This window comes from Salmo salar, chromosome 09 (genome assembly GCF_965601325.2).
Source record: "Salmo salar chromosome 09, fSalSal1, whole genome shotgun sequence".
In the NCBI taxonomy this organism is placed as follows: domain Eukaryota; kingdom Metazoa; phylum Chordata; class Actinopteri; order Salmoniformes; family Salmonidae; genus Salmo; species Salmo salar.
In genome coordinates this window covers 20,815,288-20,837,500 of record NC_138299.1, presented here as the reverse complement: position 1 = coordinate 20,837,500, position 22,213 = coordinate 20,815,288, and the positions used below count along the sequence as shown (strand labels likewise).

Below are 22,213 nucleotides of genomic sequence, written 5' to 3'. Positions count from 1 at the left end.
ACTGTAGGGTGGCTCAAATATCTACTGTAGGGTGGCTCAAATATCTACTGTAGGGTGGCTCAAATATCTACTGTAGGGTGGCTCAAATATCTACTGTAGGGTGGCTCAAATATCTACTGTAGGGTGGCTCAAATATCTACTGTAGGGTGGCTCAGTCACATCTATGCCATTAAAAGAGCTAATTTAGGAAACTAAACCAACTTCTTTTCAATGTCCTTCCTGGAAGAGACATGCCTTTGTTTTGACGGACCGCCTGAAGAACAATGAAGGACATAAATCTGTGTTGTAAGACAATAGTAACATCTGACAATATTATTGGAGAGTATTCAGACCCCTTGGCATGTCTCTTTCGTCCCTCAGCAGCAGCCTAGCATAACATGGAGGAAGAGAGGATTATGTTTCACTGCCATATTAGTTATCTCCGCAATCACATGTTAATCTTGTGTGTGTTTTACTATTGTACTAATGTCTGGTGAAAGAGAGCAACCAACTGTCTTGTAAAGTTGGTTGCTATTGAAAATGTAATCTCTTGTGGACTTTGAAATTGTCACGTCCTGACCAGTGAAAAGGGTCATTTTGCCATAGTAGAATGGTCAGGGCGTGGCAGGGGGGTTGTTTTGTGTGTTTTGGGGTTGGTTTGTTTCTAGGGGCATTTGTTCTAGTTTTCTGTCTCTATGTTTCATTTTCCATGTGTGGCCGAGTATGGTTTCCAATCAGAGGCAGGTGTCTTTCGTTGTCTCTGATTGGAAGCCATACTTAGGCAGCCTGTTTTTCTTTGGGTTTTGTGGGTGTTTGTTTTCCGTTTAGTCTTAGTACCTGACGGGACTGTTGTTGGTCATTTTCTTGTTTTGTTGGTTAAGTGTATTCATTAAAAGATAAAAAATGAGCACTATCCACGCTGCGTCTTGGTCTCCATTTTACGACCCCCGTGACAGAAATAATCCTTCAAACTAATGTGACATTTGTGATGGTCTTATGCTGTGTAATTGTATTTATGTATACATGTTAATGACATTGTCATGTGTTCTAGCTATAGTAAGTGGATGTCTTTTTTCCCTTCCAGAGCACCAGGCTGCCCTCTTGCAGCTGAAGAGAGAATGCAAAGAGGAATTGGAGAAATTACATGTAAGTTAACCTCTTTGTTTTAAACAGTTCACTACATATCATTCTTACTGATTTCAGTGCTGGTGTTTGTTTCAACCAAATGCAGTCGCCTCACCATGTCCTACTGTCTGCATGTAATAACAAAGTAACTAATACTAATGAACCCAGGACACTGCAGTTTTCTTCAGTGACACTAGATGTCGCCAATCAATCACAGAAGCAAAGCCAACTATTGTCTTTAGTGACTGGACTTTCCAGGCTTGATGTCTGAGAATGTCTCAATGGCCCAACGTGTGGTTACACACCTCTCTTCACCACCATAGAAAATGGACAGCCTTGCATTTCTATCTAAATATATTATTGGCCTTAAGTGGGTCTGGTGTCTCCTTTGACTCCTTCAAATGGTCATTTCGACCAAAGCATCTCATGAATTGGCTCACACTTTTGTGGCATAACACTGTTGTCAGGCACAAGGTTTTATATTGACAGCACAACAATTATATAAATGTTTTTGAATGAAAGTCCTCAAATACAGTAGGACTCATCCTGTCTTAAATGTGACATCCCAGTCACATTTGACATGAGGTCATCATTGAGAGAGGAAGCTGTGATGTCATGATGTGTTCCAGATGTGAAGCTCCTGCCAGTTCCTCCTATGACATAAGATCACAATTTACAACATGGACGCACCCAGAGATCTCATTTACTGACCTGTCTCTTTCCAACTGGAAATGTCTCCATTATTTATGTAAGATCTAGTTTAGAGTTCACCCTCTAAACTCAGCAGATTCCACTCTGTTGCTGAAGCACCATAATGCATTGTTTGTTCAACTGAGCCACCAGTGCCAAGGTGATGAAATTGAAAGCAGTATTTGAAATAGTTTCTCACAGGTCTAAGAGGAGTAGTCACATTTATTTGTTATGTTTCCCCTGTGTTCCAAGAACAGCCTGGGATGAGTAAGAGGATCATAGAGCAGACTGTTAACCATATTTATGGAACAATTTCTCTGAACAACAACCTTACTTGAGCAAATTGTCTCTGGAAAGTGTGTCTGAAAATGACTATTATTAAAGCAGTGCTGATTCAGCAGTTATAGATGACTTCCTCTGCATGTAGAGGTCTTCCTCTGCGTGTTACCCTGCCATTTATCTCTAATCCCTTGCATCAGGCCATCGTATTGACACTCATAAACATGTAGTTAAACCATGAGAAAGGATAGGAACGTGCCTAATTCATTTTCCTTGCTGACCCCCATGCTAACAAGAAACATGTGTCGGATACATTGCAAAATGGTTTCCTTTTCACTTTTCCTCAAGTTTGGCTGGATTACGTTGATGTTTGAAACTTCCAATAAACATCCAGCTTATTAGCTCTTCATTATGTTGTCAGTTATTGTACTTTTCTGTTGGGGATGAAAGATTGGAATGAAAATGAGTGGGCATGATGTTAGAAATCACTTAATTTAATTAAATGAAGGTAATGATGGCCATTTTCCCTCACATGCTCTCATTGAGTCACCCAGGGGTCTTTGTGGAGCCCAACATTATGTGATTCTGTTTCATATGGCTGAGTGGGATGTTTCTGACTGATCTCTGTGCTCCTGCTCCACACAGACGGACTTTGAGCTCCAAATCTTCCAGGTGCGTGGGGAGCATGCTGTGTCAGTGTCCCGGCTGGAGGGAGTCATCAGCAAGATGCATACAGACCGTCACCAGGCCTTTAGCCAGGGTCTTGAGAGGGGCAAGCTCCGCGAGACCTGTGTGTCCACTGAGGACAACCTGCCCCCTAAAACTTTCCGTAACGTCTGCATCCAGACAGACAGGGAGACCTTCCTCAGGACCCCCGAGGGTGAGGCCAGCCGGTCCGGTCTCAGCCCCAGCCAGAACGTGCCTAAGAAACTCAACCTGGACTCCATCAACCTGAGTCTTCATGGAGGACTGCCTGGCCCACCTCCTCCTCCTCTTCCTCCTCCTCCTCCCCCTCCCCCTCCTCCCCTCCCTGGCCAAGTAGGACAGCTTCCACCTCCTCCTCCCCCGTTACCTGGAAATATGGGGCCACCGCCTCCACCCCCCCTCCCAGGTTTTGGTCCCCCACCTCCCCCTCCCCTTGGGTTACCTGGAGCTGGCCCTCCTCCTCCTCCCCCTCCTCCTGGGTGCGGCCCACCCCCTCCTCCTGGGGGAGGATTTGGGTTTGGGTTCGGCCAGGCAGCAGAGAAGGCCCCAAGGAAGCCTGCGTTGGAACCTTCCACTCCCATGAAGCCTCTATACTGGACCAGGATACAGATCCAGGACAATAAGTACCTACTTCTTCTATAGCCCATTCACAAGATGTATTATCACTTCTGTCTCCCTCTCCTCACTGTGGCACTTCCATCAGGTACACAGACACTCTAACACAGTGAAACATCAGGCTGGGTTGACCGCCCCTACGCTAGTACCCTGGATGAGGACAGGAGCCCAAGTGAGATGTTTCAGCACATTTCCAGTGGCTGTGGTTTCTACTGCTGGATGCCAGGCTCCCAGCTTTATGGCCTTGTATTTCTATGGCTGGATTGGTAGAGGAAGTTGACTTGTGGTTCACACTCTCTGGTCCTGGCTAATGGTGGAGGGTTGAGTGGGCCACAGCGGTTACATGCCTGCTATAAAGTTTACAGTTGAACAACATTAAACAGGACTATTAACTGTAACACGTTTCTGGATAGACATTATGAGGGTAAATACAGTACACTTTCGAAAAAGGCCAGGTCAATGAACAAATGTCAAAATACACACAATTTCGCTGTATATACAGAGCAGGCTTCATGAGGAAGCTGTAATAGGGAAGACATAGTTAGCTGTGCTTTACAGGGATTACATGTCAATACAGGCATGGTCCAGTCAATTATAAATGCTGTCTACTGTGCAAGGCTTTGTGGAGTTTACGTAGATGTATTTTCCCAACATTTTTCAACATTGGTTCACTGCAGTTTGCTGGAGTCAGTCAGAGCCCATTACGTGGAGTTATTTGAGTTGGTCCCTGTGAAGGCAGTATGAAATTAAAGGGAAGATTTTTGGGAGTATCATTATGTTCTTGGTTACAGCCTCTTGGCTGTCCCAGACAGATACTTTCACCACCGCTGTGGGTAGCCAATAGCAAATTGGACCCAATTGGACACACTCGACTCTAATTGAGTCTCTGTCTATGTGTTTGATTGCTGTGGTATTTCAGCTATGACCAGCTGGACAACATTTTCAAATCAATCATATTTGTCACATGCGCCGAATACAACAGGTGTAGACCTTACAGTGAAATACTTACTTACAAGCCCTTAACCAACAATGCAGTTTTAAGAAAAATCCCCCCCCCCCCCACAAAAAAAATAAAAAAATAAAAGTAACAAATAATTAATGAGCAGCAGTAAATAACAATAGCGGGGCTATATACAGGGGGTTCCGGTACAGAGTCAATGTGCGGGGGCACCGGTTAGTCGAGGTAATATGTACATGTAGGTAGAGTTCTTAAAGTGACTATGCATACTGTAGATAATAACAGAGAGTAGCAGCATTGTAAAAGGGGGGGGGGGGGGGCATGCAAATAGTCTTTGTAGCCATTTGATTAGATGTTCAGGAGTCTTATGGCTTGGGGGTAGAAGCTGTTTAGAAGCCTCTTGGACTTAGACTTGGCACTCCGGTACGTACCGCTTGCCGTGCGGTAGCAGTGAGAATAGTCTATGACTAGGGTGGCTGGAGTCTTTGACAATTGAAACCGCCTGGTATAGAGGTCCTGGATGGCAGGAAGCTTGGCCCCAGTGATGTACTAGGCCGTACGCACTACCCTCTGTAGTGCCTTGCAGTCAGAGGCCGAGCAGTTGCCATACTAGGCAGTGATGCAACCCGTCAGGATGCTCTCAATGGTGCAGCTGTAGAACCTCTTGAGAATCTGAGGACCCATTTTTTGTCTGTTTGTTGAGTTCCCTTCGTCTCCACCGTGGTAAAATTTCTCCTTTCTGATCAATTCAGCCCCGGTCGACCAAACCCTGACATCATGACTTGACAGTAGAGAGAAACTCATGAACACAAACACAGATAAGGCATATCCAGGCTGTATCTCATCCGGCCGTGTTTGGAAGTCCCATAGGGCGGCGCACAACTGGTCCAGCGTCGTCCGGGTTTGGCCGGGGTAGGCCATCATTGTAAATAATATTTTTTCTTAACTGACTTGCCTAGTTAAATAAAGGTTAAATAAAATATATACTGCTCAAAAAAATAAAGGGAACACTTATACAACACATCCTACATCTGAATGAAAGAAATAATCTTATTAAATACTTTTTTCTTTACATAGTTGAATGTGCTGACAACAAAATCACACAAAAATAATCAATGGAAATCCAATTTATCAACCCATGGAGGTCTGGATTTGGAGTCACACTCAAAATTAAAGTGGAAAACCACACTACAGGCTGATCCAACTTTGATGTAATGTCCTTAAAACAAGTCAAAATGAGGCTCAGTAGTGTGTGTGGCCTCCACGTGCCTGTATGACCTCCCTACAATGCCTGGGCATGCTCCTGATGAGGTGGCGGATGGTCTCCTGAGGGATCTCCTCCCAGACCTGAACTAAAGCATCCGCCAACTCCTGGACAGTCTGTGGTGCAACGTGGCGTTGGTGGATGGAGCGAGATATGATGTCCCAGATGTGCTCAATTGGATTCAGGTCTGGTGAACGAGCGGGCCAGTCCATACCATCAATGCCTTCCTTTTGCTGGAACTGCTGACACACTCCAGCCACATGAGGTCTAGCATTGTCTTGCATTAGGAGGAACCCAGGGCCAACCGCACCAGCATATGGTCTCACAAGGGGTCTGAGGATCTCATCTCGGTACCTAATGGCAGTCAGGCTAGCTCTGGCGAGCACATGGAGGGCTGTGCAGCCCCCCAAAGAAATGCCACCCCACACCATGACTGACCCACTACCAAACCGGTCATGCTGGAGGATGTTGCAGGCAGCAGAACGTTCTCCACGGCGTCTCCAGACTCTGTCACGTCTGTCACGTGCTCAGTGTGAACCTGCTTTCATCTGTGAAGAGCACAGGGCGCCAGTGGCGAATTTGCCAATCTTGGTGTTCTCTGGCAAATGCCAAACGTCCTGCACGGTGTTGGGCTGTAAGCACAACCCCCACCTGTGGACGTCGGGCCCTCATACCACCCTCATGGAGTCTGTTTCTGACCGTTTGAGCAGACACATGCACATTTGTGGCCTGCTGGAGGTCATTTTGCAGGGCTCTGGCAGTGCTCCTCCTGCTCCTCCTTGCACAAAGGCGGAGGTAGCGATCCTGCTGCTGGGTTGTTGCCCTCCTATGGCCTCCTCCACATCTCCTGATGTACTGGCCTGTCTCCTGGTAGTGCCTCCATGCTCTGGACACTACGCTGACAGACACAGCAAAACTTCTTGCCACAGCTCGCATTGATGTGCCATCCTGGATGAGCTGCACTACCTGAGCCACTTGTGTGGGTTGTAGACTCCGTCTCATGCTACCACTAGAGTGAAAGCACCGCCAGCATTCAAAAGTGACCAAAACATCAGCCAGGAAGCATAGGAACTGAGAAGTGGTCTGTGGTCCCCACCTGCAGAACCACTCCTTTATTGGGGGTGTCTTGCTAATTGCCTATAATTTCCACCTGTTGTCTATTCCATTTGCACAACAGCATGTGAAATGTATTGTCAATCAGTGTTGCTTCCTAAGTGGACAGTTTGATTTCACAGAAGTGTGATTGACTTGGAGTTACATTGTGTTGTTTAAGTGTTTTTTTGAGCAGTGTATATTTTTTAATATCTCCAGTCCATACAGTATGGATACACTACATCTACAGAAGCAGTAGGCCTATTACATTTTACAAAGGGATCCCTTATAGAAAGTTACTAAATCATGCATTACATTACTATATTACTATCAGTAGATAAACTCTAATTGAAAAGTTAACATGACCTGTGTTATACATACAGTAAGTCTGCCTCACATAGATGGGTCCTGATGAACCTGTCTCAGTGAACCTGCTGCCTGTGAGGCTGCCTGACCTGGCCTATATACAGGCTGAGTTATGGCGGACTTCATCTTCCTCTCCCTGCATTATCAGAGAGGGCTGGATCACTTATCAAACAGAGCCTGAGGCTGCCACACTGTCTAACCCAGGGGATAGTTATCTTCTATGATTTAAAAGAGGAATGGAAAGTAAAGGTGGCAGAGCAAGGCTGAACTCTACAAGAACTTTACAAGAGAGACATCATCAGACTCCTCTGTTTGCTTTCAGCGTTACCCAGCAACAGAGGAAACAGAATACTTCTCATCTTCCTTGTAGTTTATTTGAAATCCTCCTTTAGTGCTGAAATCTCACATCTCAAACCCAGTGACACTTGAATCATACGACTTTCAGAAGCCTCAGTCATAAATGTAACTTTTTATTAAAAAGCGGAAATTGAAGTTGGTTTTCTTTGCATTCTGCAAATTCTCACTCCAGCAAACGTCTGCCCTGAATCAAAATATGGAAGTAAACACTGCACAGCCCAAGTAAACATCAAATAAACAGCTTCGCAAATTGTTTATCTCTGGCACAGGACAATTTGTACTGAGAAGTCCACTAGCTATTCCACTTTTCCCAAAAAGTAAAATCAAATCAAATCAAATTGTATTAGTCACATGCAACAGGTGTAGACCTTACAGTGAAATGCTTACTTACGAGCCTCTAACCAACAACGCAGTTTAAAAAAATACGGATAAGAATAAGAAAGTATCAAGTAATTAAAGAGCAGCAGTAAAATAAAAATAGCGAGACTATATACAGGGGGGTACCGGTACAGAGTCAATGTGCGGGAGCACCGGTTAGTTGAGGTAATATGTACATGTATGTAGAGTTATTAAAGTGACTATGCATAGATGATAACAACAGAGAGAAGCAGCGGTGTAAAATGGGGGGCATTGCAAATAGTCTGGGTAGCCATTAGATGTTCAGGAGTCTTATGTCTTGGGGGTAGAAGCCTCTTGGACCTAGATGTGGTGCTCCACTCCACTTGCCCTGCGGTAGCAGAGAGAACAGTCTCTGACTAGGGTGGCTGGAGTCTTTGGCAATTTTTTGGGCCTTCCTCTGACTCCGCCTGGTATAGAGGTCCTGAATGGCAGGAAGCAGGGCCCCAGAGATGTACTGGGCCATTCGCACTTCCCTCTGTAGTGCCTTGCGGTCGGAGACAGAGCAGTTGCCATACCAGGCAGTGATGCAACCAGTCAGGATGCTCTCGATGGTGCAGCTGGAGAACCTTTTGAGGATCTGAGGACCCATGCCAAATCTTTTCAGTCTCCTGAGGGGGAATAGGTTTTGTTGTGCCCTCTTCACAACTGTCATGGTGTGATTGGACCATGTTAGTTTGTTGGTGATGTGGACACCAAGGAACTTGAAGCTCTCAAACTGCTCCACTGCAGCCCCATTGATGAGAATGGGGGTGTGCTCGGTCTTATTTTTCCTGTTGACCACAATCATCTCCTTTGTCTTGATCACGTTGAGGGAGAGTTTGTTGTCCTGGCACCGCACGGCCAGGTCTCTGACCTCCTCCTTATAGGCTGTCTCGTCGTTGTTGGTGGTCAGGCCTACCACTGTTGTGTCATCGGCAAACTTAATGATGGTGTTGGAGTCGTGCCTGGCCGTGCAGTCATGAGCAAACAGGGAGTACAGGAGGGGACGGAGTACGCACCCCTGAGGGGCCCCTGTGTTGAGGATCAGCGTGGCGGATGTGTTGTTACCTACCCTTACCACCTGGGGGCGGCCCGTCAGGAAGTCCAGGATCCAGTTGAAGAGGGAGGTTTTTAGTCCTATGGTCCTTAGCTTAGTGATGAGCTTTGAGGGCAATATGGTGTTGAGCTGTAGTCAATGAATAGCATTCTCACATAGGTGTTCGTTTTGTCCAGGTGGGAAAGGGCAGTGTGGAGTGCAATAGAGATTGCATCATCTGTGGATCTGTTGGGGCGGTAGGCAAATTGGAGTGGGTCTAGGGTTTCTGGGATAATGGTGTTGATGTGAGCCATGACCAGCCTTTCAAAGCTCTTCATGGCTACAGACGTGAGTGCTATGGGTCGGTAGTCATTTAGGCGGGGTACCTTAGTGTTCTTGGGCACAGGCACTATGGTGGTCTGCTTAAAACATATTGGTATTACAGACTCGGACAGGGAGAGGTTGAAAATGTCAGTGAAGACACTTGCCAGTTGGTCAGTGCATGCTCGCAGTTCACGTCCTGGTAATCCGTCTGGCCCTGCAGCCTTGTGAATGTTGACCTGTTTAAAGGTCTTACTCATATCGGCTGCGAAGAGCGTGATCACACACTCTTCTGGAACAGCTGGTGCTCTCATGCATGTTTCAATGTTATTTGCCTTGAAGCGAGCATAGAAGTAGTTTAGCTCGTCTGGTAGGCTTGTGTCACTGGGCAGCTCTCAGCTGTGCCTCCCTTTGTAGTCTGTAATGGTTTGCAAGTAATGCCACATCCGACGAGAATCAGACCTGGTGTAGTACGATTCGATTTTAGTCCTGTATTGACGCTTTTCCTGTTTGATGGTTCGTCGGAGGGCATAGCAGGATTTCTTATTAGCTTCCAGGTTAGAGTCCCGCTCCTTGAAAGCGGCAGCTCTAGCCTTTAGCTCAGTGTGGATGTTGCCTGTAATCCATGGCTTCTGGTTGGGGTATGTACGTACGGTCACTGTGAGGACGACGTCATCGATGCACTTATTGATGAAGCCAATGACTGATGTGATGTACTCCTCAATACCATCAGAGGAATCCTGGAACATATTCCAGTCTGTGCTTGCAAAACAGTCCTGTAGCTTAGCATCTGCTTCATCTGACCACTTTTTTATTGATCTAGTCACTGGTGCTTCCTGCTTTAATTTTTTGCTTGTAAGCAGGAATCAGGAGTATAGAATTATGGTCAGATTTGCCAAATGGAGGGAGAGCTTTGTATGCGCCTCTGTGTGTGGAGTAAAGGTCGTCCAGAGTTTTTTTCCCTCTGGTTACACATTTAACATGCTGATAGAAATTTAGGAAAACGGATTTAAGTTTCCCTGCATTAATGTCCCTGGCTACTAGGAGCGCCGCCTCTGGGTGAGCGTTTTCTTGTTTGCTTATGCCGGAATACAGCTCATTCAATGCTGTCTTAGTGCCAGCCTCAGTCTGTGGTGGTATGTAAACAGCTATGGAAAATACAGATGAAAACTCTCTAAGTAGATAGTGTGGTCTACATTTTATGATGAGATACTCTACCTCAGGCGAGTAATAGCTCGAGACTTCCTTAGATATCGTGCATCAGCTGTTATTTACAAAATACATAGTCCGCCACCCCTTGTCTTACCAGACGACGCTGTTCTATCCTGCCGCTACAGTGTATAACCAGCCAGCTTTATGTTTGTAGTGTCGTTGTTCAGCCACGACTCCGTGAAGCATAAGATATTACAGTTTTGAATTTCCCGTTGGTAGTTTAATCTTCCACGTAGGTCATCGATTTTATTCTCCAAAGATTGCACGTTTGCTAGCAGAATGGAAGGAAGTGGGGGTTTATTCGATCACCTACGAATTCTCAGAATTCATTCTCAGGCAGCCCCCCCTCTGGCCCCTTTTCTCCACCTCCTTATCATGCAAATCACGGGGATCTGGGTCTGTTCCTGAGAAAGCAGTATATAATTCGCATCGGGCTCGTCAGACTCGTTAAAGGAAAAAAAGGATTCTGCCAGTCCGTGGTGAGTAATCGCAGTCCTGATGTCCAGAAGTTATTTTCAGTCATAAGAGATGGTAGCGGCAACATTATGTACAAAATAAGTAAAAAAAATTGTTACAAACAACGCAAATAAACGAACAAAAAAACACAATCGGTTGAGGACACGTAAAACATCAGTCTTCTTTTCCGGTGCCAAGTCACCCCCGTAACAGTCTCCTGTCATCACAGTAACATTGTTATTGAAAAGGGTTTTATGTTGAACTGTGGTGCTCCTCAGCGTATGGAAGTGTATCTCTCCCCCAGCCCCAGACTAAAAGTCTGTCTCTTGTTTGCAGTAATAATACACTGTGGGGTTCTCTGGAGGAGCCAGATATCGTAGACACCAAGGAGTTTGAGGACCTGTTCTCCAAGGCCACTCTGCAGCCAAAGAAGAAGCCCCTTTCAGACACCTATGAGAAGAAGGCCAAGACGAAGAAGGTTGGTTGAAATCTCATCTATTCTCTTCTCTCCCCCGTGCTACTGTTATTATATAGTCTTGGCTCCTGCTGTTTTTCCTCTCTCAGGAGGAGAATCTCAAGTGTCTTGGGTTTGGAAGGTGATGAGGGCTACTAGACTTTCCATGCAGGAACCCATACACTGTAGCTTTAAAGCTGTCACCAGAAACGATGACACACTCCATTTGACATGGCACGTCGTATTTCTCAGACCTGTCTTGTCCAAAGAAAATGCTCATTTCTAGTGGCCTAGTGGTACATTTGAATTAAGATTTCCTTTACTATAGTTTTGTCGTCAGTATTAGGAGTTATTGAGATTAGGTAGTCAGGAAGAAAATATTGACATAATACATTTTTTTTGAGGACGTTATTACTATGTTACTCCAGTAAGAGCATCTGCTGAATGAATACAATGGTGTCAGCAGATTATACCTTATTCTCCAACCCTAAGACCACTTACCTCTGGAACATTCCATTAGGAGCTCTCTTAGTTAGTAGAGCCACATAAACAAGGATCCTAGCATTACATGGAGTCTAATCTAAAAACAACACAAAGTTTTCCAGGAGCAAATCGCTCCCCTCTCTTTTCTCATCTTCCTCCCGACTGTCCAAGTCATGGTGATTAGTGTAGGCAGCTCTTGTGCGACGTCAAACTAGGCTATCAGGTGGCAGTGAGTTCAGTTTTCCTCTCCTCTCCCTGGCCCTCTGTATAGAATCACAGCTGGGTAGGATCCACCTTTAGCTGCTGCTTGCACTTCACAATCAGCTGTAGACTAAACTGTCCTACTCCTTGATTTGGAATCTTCTGTTGATTGTCCTTTTGACAAAGTTTGATAGTCATTTTCTTACGAAACCTGGTAATAGTTATTGGTTGAGAGAAATCATGAAAAGAAATTGGTCCTGTCCAGACTGGATGTCGATTTTTGGTACGGACCAAATCTAAACCAATCATAGACATCTATGTTTCACACATTTGGACAGCACAGTAAAGCACAATACAGTACAGTAGAGCACAGCAGAGTACAGAATATTACAGTACAGTACACAGTACACTAAATAAAAGCAGAGAAGAGGTCAGTACAATACAGTACTGTATAGTAGAGCACAGTACAGCACAGTAGAGCACAGTACAGTGGAGCACAGTACAGCACAGTACAGTACAGTACAATACAATAGAGTACAGTAAAGAAAAGTAAACAATAGTGTACCAGTGTTGTAGTACTCGAGTCCAGGACTTTCATGACTTGTGACTCGACCTGGACTTTACCATTGGTGACTCATGGGGCTCACCTTCTCGTGACTTGTATTTGCACTTGGACTGGATAGGCTACTATGATAAGCAGAATATTAGCAGCACTGGGTGCGCAGAGCAGCGAGGGTTCTGTTCTCTAGCAGTGGGAAGGATGTGCCACACCAGGCACACACAGTGATTGTGGGCAGGCAGGCTCCGCCTCCAATCATAAGCTACGCATCGCGCAAGCGACTCTCTTGCTTCCTTGTAACCACCAGTCACCAGCCTACTATTTAGATTTGCCTGGTTATTAAGAAACATAAACTACTTACGAAATTGAAAACAATACTAGTATTGAGTTTAATAGTAAAACAGTCTAGCTATTTGTCTCTCTCTCCCCTTGAGCATAGAAAAGTGGGCTGTGGTCTACCTAGTGGCGCAGTGGTCTAAGGCATCACTACAGATCCGGGTTTGATCCCGGGCTGTGTCGCAGCCAGCCGCGACCGGGAGACCCATGAGGCGGCGCACAATTGGCCCAGCGTTGCCTGGGTTAGGGGAGGGTTTGGCTGGCTGGGATGTCCTTGTCCCATCACGCTCTAGCGACTCTTGTGGAGGGCCGGGCGCATGCATGCTGACACGGTTGCCAGTTGTACGGTGTTTCCTCCAACACATTGGTGCGGCAGACTTCCGGGTTAAGTGAGCAGTGTGTCGAGAACCAGTGAGGCTTGGCAGGGTCATGTTTCAGAGGACGCATGGCTCTCAACCTTCACCACTCCCGAGTCTGTACGGGAGTTGCAGTGATGAGACAAGACTGTAACTACCAATTGGATACCATGAAATTGGGGAGAAAAAGGGGTAAAAAATATATAATAAAATAAAGATAAGTAGGCTGTCCATGTACCCTCCCACTTTACCCTATGCATCCCTTAGCCAGGTTCTGACAAGTCTTCCTTTAGCTTTTACTCTGCAATAAAAAACCTAAACAAATATCAGTGGAAGATTACAAAAAACAGTGAGTACAGGAGGGGACTAAGCACACACCCCTGAGGGGCCCCCGTGTTGAGGGTCAGCGTGACGGAGGTGTTGTTGCCTACCCTCACCACCTGGGGGCAGCCCGTCAGGAAGTCCACCATCCAGTTGCAGAGGGAAGGGTTCAGTCCCAGGGTCCCTAGCTTAGTGATGAGGTTGGAGGGGACTATGGTGTTGAACGCTGAGCTGTAGTCTATGAACAGCATTCTCACATAGTTATTTCCTCTCTTGTCCAGGTGAGAGAGGGCAGTGTGAAGTGCAATTGAGATTGCGTCATCTGTGGATCTGTTGGGGCGGTATTTGAATTGGAGTGGGTCTCGGATGATGGTGTTGATGTGTGTCATGACCAGCCTTTTAAAGCACTTCATAATTACAGATGTGAGTGCTACAGGGTGTTAGTAATTTAAGTAGGTTACCTTGGAGCTCTTGGAAACAGGGACAATGGTGGTCAGCTTGAAACATGTTGGGATTACAGACTGGGACAAGGAGAGATTGAAAATGTCTGTGAAGACACTTGCCAGCTGGTCTACGCATGCTTTCAGAACGTGCCCTGGTATTCCTTCTGTGATTGTTAGCCTGTTTAAATATGTTGCTATATTTCAGCCACGGAGAGCGAGATCACACAGTCATCCAGAAAAACAGGAGCTTTCACGCAAGGCACAGTGTTATATTCCTTGAAGCAAGCATAAAAGGCATTTAGCTCGATTGGTAGTTCTGCATTGCCGGGCCACTCATGGCTGGGTTTCCCTTTGTAATCCATTATCGTCTGCAAGCCCTGCCACGTACGACGAGTGTCAGAGCCAGTGTAATAGGATTCCACCTTCCTCCTGTATTGTTCTTTTGCATGTTTAATGTCTCGTTGGAGGTCATAGAGGGCTTCCTTCTATCCATCCATGTCCGGTTCCTTGTTAGCGGTAGCTCTAGGCTTTTACCCCAGAGCTGATATTGCTTGTAATCTATAGTTTCTGGTTCAGATACGTTCTTATAGTCATTGTGGGGACGACATTGTCTATGCAATTATTGATGAAGCCCATGACTGTTGTGGTAAACTCCTCAATGCTATCGGATGAATCCCAGAACATATCCCAGTTTGTACTAGCAAAACAGTCTTGTAGTCTCGCGTTTGCTTCATCCGACCACTTCTGTATTGAGTGCATCACTGGTACTTCCTGTTTGAGCTTTTGTTGGTCAGATTTGCCGAAGGGAGGACGAGGGAGGGCCTTGTATGCGTTTCTGTGGGTAGAATGAAAGTGGTATAGAGTTTTAGCGCCCCTAGCGGCACAGGAGACGTGTTGGTAGAAGTGAGGTAGGATGGTTTAACGTCTCCCCGCGTTAAAGTTTCCGCCCACCAGAAACGCTGCCTCTGGGTGAGCCGGTTCTTGTTTGTTTATGGCCCCATACAGTTCGCTGAGTGCCAGAGTGGTGTTGGCTTGAGAACTTTCTTGGTAGATAAAAGGGTCTGCAGCTTACCATGAGGTATTCTATATCAGGTGAGCAAAAGCTTGAGATTTCCTTCACACTTGATGCAGAAAAACAGTTGTTATTTATGAAAAAACCTCCTTTTGACTTCCCCTCTACTCTACTGAACTGTACTGTACTGTACTTTACTCTACTGAATTCAACTCTACTGTACTCTACTGAATTAAACTCTACTGTACTGTATTCTTCTGAATAAAACTGTACTGTCCTGTACCGTACCTTACTGTAGCTCTACTGTGTTCTGATGTACTAATATGTGCCGTACTGTCCTGTGATGTTCAAACTAGTGAAACAGATTTGGTTCTGGTCCGCATCTAACAAATTTGTACTTGTTTAGGGGCGGAGCTCTTCAAATGCTTGTTTTTACGTTTACATTTTGGTCATTCAGCAGACGCTCTTATCCAAAGTGATTTACAGTCAGTGCATTCAACTAAGGTAGATAAACAACAACATATCACAGTCACAGCAACAACAACACAAATCTGTGACTGTTACTGAAATGCTATTGTAGTTGAAGTGGTCTGTTGGTTTATTCTGTAGGTTGGACTACTTTGAACATCATTCCTGCCAGTTTTAAAGCTTTTGAAAAAGCTTACATATGTGCATGTGACAGTGGGAGCAATAATGCATTCTGTTGCGGTCTTCAGGTGGCTCCTCTTTTCTATCTTAGGAGACTTGAAAAAGTATTATTGTGATATAATGCTTACTTCATTGATCATGTAAATATGCAGTTGAAATTTGGCCATAGAATCAATGACTGAAAAAGATGTCTCTTCAACATCTGTAAATGACGTATTTTCAACGTCTGGAAAACACATATTTTTTTAAATCCTGAAAATACGTATTTTCACCTTTCATTCAGCATGTAAAATGCACCTGATTTCAACATCTGAAAAATACATATTTTCGACATCCGGAAAATAAGTACTTTCACCTTTCAATCAGCACCTAAAATGCACCTGACATCAACGTCTGGAAAAGACGTCTAAAAGATGCTTACTGGGAAAGCAGCTGAGTCAGATATCAACGTGAGCTAGGATGCTGATTTAGGGGCCAGCCAGCCCTGCAGGCAGGGTCAGGGAGACAGGAGACAGTTGGCTGAGCTTGATCAAATATTGGGCCAGTTGATGGGTTCAGAGTGACCAGACTGGATGGAGAGCACTAGAGATGGACACACACACTCACCCACACTGAGGCCTCTAGAGTGGACTGGAGCCTTGACAGATTGATCAGAATGTGTATGGATTGGGAAGGGGACAGTCTGGTACAATGGCTGATTTTATCTGCTTGGACGCCACACTTAGGGCCATGGGGGCAGTGGGAGCGCTGACACACATGGCTGCGGAAGTGCAGAGTTGCAGCATTGGACTTGACTACAGCATGGGCCCTGAGAATTGGCCTGAGCTGTGCAGACCCAATGGCACGTAACCCATTAGAAAGGGGGATACTTCTCCTTCGTGAAAACTACATGAACTAACATTTTGATTTTGTTATTCTAATTTGAGATGGTAGATACAATATGTGGTATAGATATCCATTGTGATTTGAGCCATGTGCTGATAGAAGAGCGTCATCTCCACCAGGGGCTATGTAATACTCAGCCCAGAGAGAGCAGCCTGGGTTACAATACTCAGCCCAGAGAGAGCAGCCTGGGTTACAATACTCAGCCCAGAGAGAGCAGCCTGGGTTACAATACTCAGCCCAGAGAGAGCAGCCTGGGTTACAATACTCAGCCCAGAGAGAGTAGCCTGGGTTCAACTATGATTATTGGGAGACGCTACCAACTGTGGAAAAGGTTGGCTACAGCCCCTTGGCAGTCCAACACTTTTAGAAAGGTCAGCTAAACAAAAGTAACTTGTTTACTTCTTCATCTTTTATCCATAAAAGTTTATACTACCAACGTTCAAACTCTCTGAATCATCATTTGCTGATAGGTTCCCAGAACTACGGGCTCTGACTGGACAAAGGCGGAGGGAGGAAACGGGGATAGAGAGGAAAGTGGAGAGGACAGTGGAGAGGGGGATGGAGAGGGAGGAGGAGAGGGGGGCTGGAGAGAGGAGGATGGAGGGAAAGAGGAGAGGGGAAAGGAGAGGGGGATGGAAAGGAGAAGAGCAGACTGTCATCCAGCTAGCTAACAGACAGAGCCAGACTGGGCCTGCAGAGACACAGGGTCAATCAAGAGCGCTGTCTTGCCTTACTCTGCAATATCTGCCCCAGAGGAGATCTGACAAGCCAATAGTCCTGTCCTGGCCTCACCACCACACCGATACGACACAACACAGAGACAAGTCAGTTAATCTCTGCCCAGTAATTGTCTCTATCAATTTATGAAGAGCAGCTACACTGCACACATTATGGTTTTCAGTGCACTACGCATGTTGGCTGTTGGGCACAATGGTGTATGTGATGACAGTACAGCTATACATGCCTATCACACTTGTTACTTGTCCAGAAAGTGTTGCCAGATCAGCTAACGCCTGTGATCCCAGTCAGAGGGAAATTACTGGAATGTGTGTGTGCATTATAGAGATTAGTCACTTTACTCACCTCCCTTGTTAAGGACAGCTCCACACACAGGACCATCAGTATTGGGGAAAAGGGGCTGGTGGAATGAGTCCGTACAGGGCTAACCATGTGTATGTGACCAATAACATTTGATTTGATTATCATGTTTCCAATACAAATGAAAGCTGCTGTTTAATCTGGATGCCTTTCCTTTCGCGCCACTGATTATCATATCAAAGCAGCAGAGATGACATGCAGGGGAATAAGCTCCCTGTCAGCCTCCACACTCCACGGCCGCCCAGGCTACTCTACACCAGACTGGGGGTAATTGTAGGCATGTGGCTCCACTCGGTTCCACACTGAGGCGGGAGCAGAGCAATGGAGAGGAGAGGACACCTGTGGGGGCGTTTAAAGTGGAGAGGAGAGGCTGCGCGTGTCGCTGCAATTTGGGTGTGAGGATACGAGCTGCAGGAGCGATGTGTAGTGCTACAGAGATGAGATGAGGAAACCCAGCGAGCCACAGCGTGGGGGCTGTTTAGATTACACCCCGACAGGATTTACAGTGCCAGAACCGGCAGGCTGTCCCCCTCACCATACCCCCCCCCCCCCACCCCCACCCACCACCCCGCGTGTACACCAGTAATACGGCCTGCGTAAACATTACACATCAATTCCCACCACCCACACGAATCAAGCTCCTATCCAGTTTGTACACCATGGATTGCTGTAAAACAAACAATGGCTTTAATTTGTTCAGACCCTACGTCTTTAGAGATGACTTATGGTCGTTCACACTGAGGTTTATTAAAAGCATATTTTGAGTGTTGAGTGTGACGTGGGAGAGTGGGTGTAAGATTAACACAAGGAGAGTGCAGAACGCTGTGTGGAGATGTTGAGCGTTCATTGGAGGTGGTAATTTATGAGCTCTCTTGATCCATTTGTTATTGTAACGTATCTCCAGGGTGGGTGAACTCAGACATGGTTGGTTCGCAGTCACCCGTATAGCTGCCTGCCCCCTCAGCCATGGCTGTATAAACTATCAGCTCTCTGCTGAACCTGGTGCCCTCTCCCCAACACCAGCCACCTGCAACTCCTCAAACCACTGTCTCTTCCTTTTGTTATTTCAATCTTAATTTCAATGTCAAACCAATGTCTCCAGTCTATTTCAAGTGGAGTTTTTTTGGTCTGCTGTCAGGACTTCACCTTGGCTTGGATTGGTGGGTAGTTCTCCCAGTGTCCACTGGAGGTAGCTGTTATCTTTTGAGACATACTTGTCATGGATTGCGAACAGAGAGCTCTTAGCATCAGCAGGTTCCTTCCTTGCGTGTCTGAGAGTAAGCATCCAGGCTTGTTCCTCCAGATCAGTTGTCTTTTCTCATTAAGTTAACTGGTCGGGCTAATTGGTGCTTCTGGAGCCACAGCGAGTGGCCAGGGTTCCTGGAAGGCTTTTAGTGTGGCCCAACCAGTGCAGTTCATTAAAGGTGTTGGAAAAGCCTCTCACTCTGCCTGCTCCCCTCTCATGTCCCTGTACAGGGAGATCCCCAGTGATATTAGTAATGGACGTGGAAGCAGCATGCACTCTTACCTTCTGTAACGCAATACTCACTTCTAAGGCTTCTGCTCCTTGGTTCCCACTGGATGGCCCAGTAGCTGAGATGCAGTAATAACGGCCAGTGTTACCTAATGAAGAAGGCTGAGACATTAAGTTTTAGAGCTGGGCTTTACCTTGCCAAAACTGTTTCTAGCTTTATGGGTAATTCAGTCATAAGTAATTGTGACCATGTGTAGGCACAAATAAAAATCCTGTGAATTTATAGTTTGTTATAAAAAACCCTTGCCTGCTCTTCCACACTGAAAATATGTCCTTTTATGGTTTACTTTTTTACTTTCCTGTGACTTAATATTTTTGACTATATCGTAGGGCTGTCACAATACCAGTATTGTGATGTTTTTTATGGCAAAAATGAAAACAAGAAGCAGACCAAACTCTGTGGTCCTTTAAAAACCTGCTTTATGTAAAATAATGTGTTATATAGCTAGGAAATGTGACTCTGGATGACAACATAATGATGTTTGTGTCCAACATTAGGGCTGTTTTCCTAAAGAAATGAAATCCGCTTTGTGTTTTGCTTATTTGCCACGATACAAATGAGTATCGTGATACTGATATTGTCCCGGGCCCTACTATATAATTAATGCACTTTTACAGGGGAACTTGTTCTCTGTACTCTGTGCTCTGTACTGTTAGGGATGCCATTTGATAAGGCCTGCTGAAACCTATGGGTTTCTATCCCTACTCAATCTCTGCCTGTTATCATGGACCGTGAAGGATTATGACATTGTGTAGATGAGTCTGGCTTCAGGGTCAATCCAGACACTCCACAGAGATGTTAGAATGACTCTTCTTTAGAGCACTTCTTCTGTCCCCTCCCAGAGTCAATCTATCTTCAAGTGGTTTGGCTCTGGGAAGGGACTAAGTGATACTTTCCTTTGGCCTCGCTGGGAAAAAGACAGTGGATGACTTACAGTGTGTACAGCATATCATATTATAATAAATCTTAATTGCATTTTTTTTAATTAACTGTTGGCCTGCATCTTATCAACTGTATAAATGGTGCCACATGAATCAAATGGATATGATGATCAAATAAAGGATATATAATGCCAATATTATTCTCGCTCTCCGATGTAATCACTGTGATTAAGTTATGATGTTTACCGGTATGTCTCTCCTGCAGATTATCAAGCTGCTGGATGGGAAACGTTCCCAAGCAGTGGGCATCCTCATCTCAAGTCTGCACCTGGAAATGAAGGACATTCAGCAAGGTGAGAGCAAACATTTAATGATCTGTTTTAAAACCAAGCTGTTTGGCAGCTTTTTTTACAGGAGGATATTGTACTATTTCTGAACACCATTCATTTCCTGTCTGTTAAACAAGGCTGTTCTTTTTTCGATTAAACTGTAATAAACATCAGTTGCAATTCTATTTTCACTAGATTAGAAAAGACACTTGATAAATGGCAGATGCAAGTGGTTATTTTTAGTGAAGACATGTTGAAGCCTGGCGCAAATTGTTTCCTGCCTCTTGACAGGTCCTAATGTGTGACTAGTTCCACTTTTATAGATGAATTTGTGTTTCATGTGGAACATGGAAGATTTCCAACTTTTCCAAACTAGTGCATAATGTTGTGAGTGAACAGCATTGGAATGACATTAGCCATTTTTGCTGAGAATTCTGTTTCCCCAGTTTCAATCCTTCCTACACTGGTCAAAATCACATCAATATTTTCCCTTTTGAGCTAAAGAGGAGTGGAGTATTTGGTTGTGTATGTGTTTTTGACTATATGTGTTTATGTATGTAAATGGTGAGAAGAAAATCTGATACAGCGGTTTGGCGTGCATAAATTGGAGCCGTTGGCGACAGCCAGGGTAGAGGGCTGCATTTTCGCGGGATGACGGCAGGACCTGCGGTCCGACAGAGATCATTGTGCAATCAGCATTTTTCATGCTGCGGTTGGGAGCGGGCGGTCAGACAGACAATTTTGGGATTATTTGGAAACGGTCATCTTTCTGCTTTATATGCATTAGCCTACCTATTGTATTAAAGTCACACCTTTGTCGCGTTATTCACACACTCTTAGAATTCACTGCTTCGAGTTAAATAGACTACCTCTTCTAGTTGGGCGTGTGAGATCAAGTGCGCCTAGTATACGTGTGGTCTCAATGAAATAGAGTAGGCTGCATAAGCATGGGCGGAGATTCAATGGCAGTTATCTTTCCAATGCATTTCAATTAAATATGATTAGACTATAGTTTACTACAGTGTCTGTAAATAAAGATTGATAATGGAAAGAAGTGGAGGGCGTTCAACCAACGTGAGTCGAGTTGAAAAAAAGAAAAGATAATTGAAAAGGAAAAGCCGCAACCCACACATAGGCTACCATGGTGAGCGAGCATTGTGCATTTTCATTTTCAATAAATATTGATTACCCATTTATTTATCTCTGCCTGCAAATCGTTGAAGTAACAACAGTTTATCAATCCAACAGGGGCAGGCAAAAGACAGGTCAAGGGCAGGCAGTGGTCAGTAACCCTGGAAACAGGAGACAAAGGGCTTTGAGACATAGGTTTAACTCTGGACACATGAAAGGTAGGATGTATACGAAGGGTCCGGAGCAACAGAAGACGAACAGCAGAGGGGCTAATGATTTTGGAGATGGGAAACGGGCCGATAAACCGGGGGGAGAGTTTGCGGGATTCCACTCAGAGGGGCAGATCCCGGGTGGACAGCCATAGCTTCTGCCCGGGACGATACCGGGGAGCTGGGGTCCGGTGGCGATCTGCTTGTCGTCGATACCTGGAGGTGGTCTTGAGGAAGGCCGACCGGGCTCTCCTCCAGGTACGGCGATATCGGCGGACAAACGTCTGGGCAGAAGGAAAGCCGACCTCTTCTTCCTGCTCAGGGAAAAGCGGGGGCTGATACCCCAGGGAACATTCAAACGGAGATAGGCCCGTGGCAGAGCAGGGAAGGGTGTTGCGGGTGTATTCGACCCACACCAGCTGCTGGCTCCAGGTGGTGGGGTTGGCAGAGACCAGGCAGCGCAGAGTAGTCTCTAGGTCCTGGTTGGCTCGCTCCGACT

At 45.5% G+C, this 22,213-nt stretch overlaps 1 protein-coding gene across 2 annotated transcripts in view; it reads left to right on the top strand.

Moving 5' to 3' along the window:
- LOC106610840 (formin) overlaps positions 1 to 22,213 on the top strand; it is a 104,352-nt gene that overhangs the window by 21,168 nt on the left and 60,971 nt on the right. For both annotated transcript variants that reach the window (XM_014210460.3, XM_014210458.3), the window contains 4 exons: positions 1,064 to 1,125; positions 2,719 to 3,401; positions 11,170 to 11,311; positions 20,311 to 20,398. In XM_014210460.3, the coding sequence (XP_014065935.3) occupies positions 1,064 to 1,125; positions 2,719 to 3,401; positions 11,170 to 11,311; positions 20,311 to 20,398 (975 nt within the window). The remainder of the gene's footprint in view (positions 1 to 1,063; positions 1,126 to 2,718; positions 3,402 to 11,169; positions 11,312 to 20,310; positions 20,399 to 22,213) is intronic.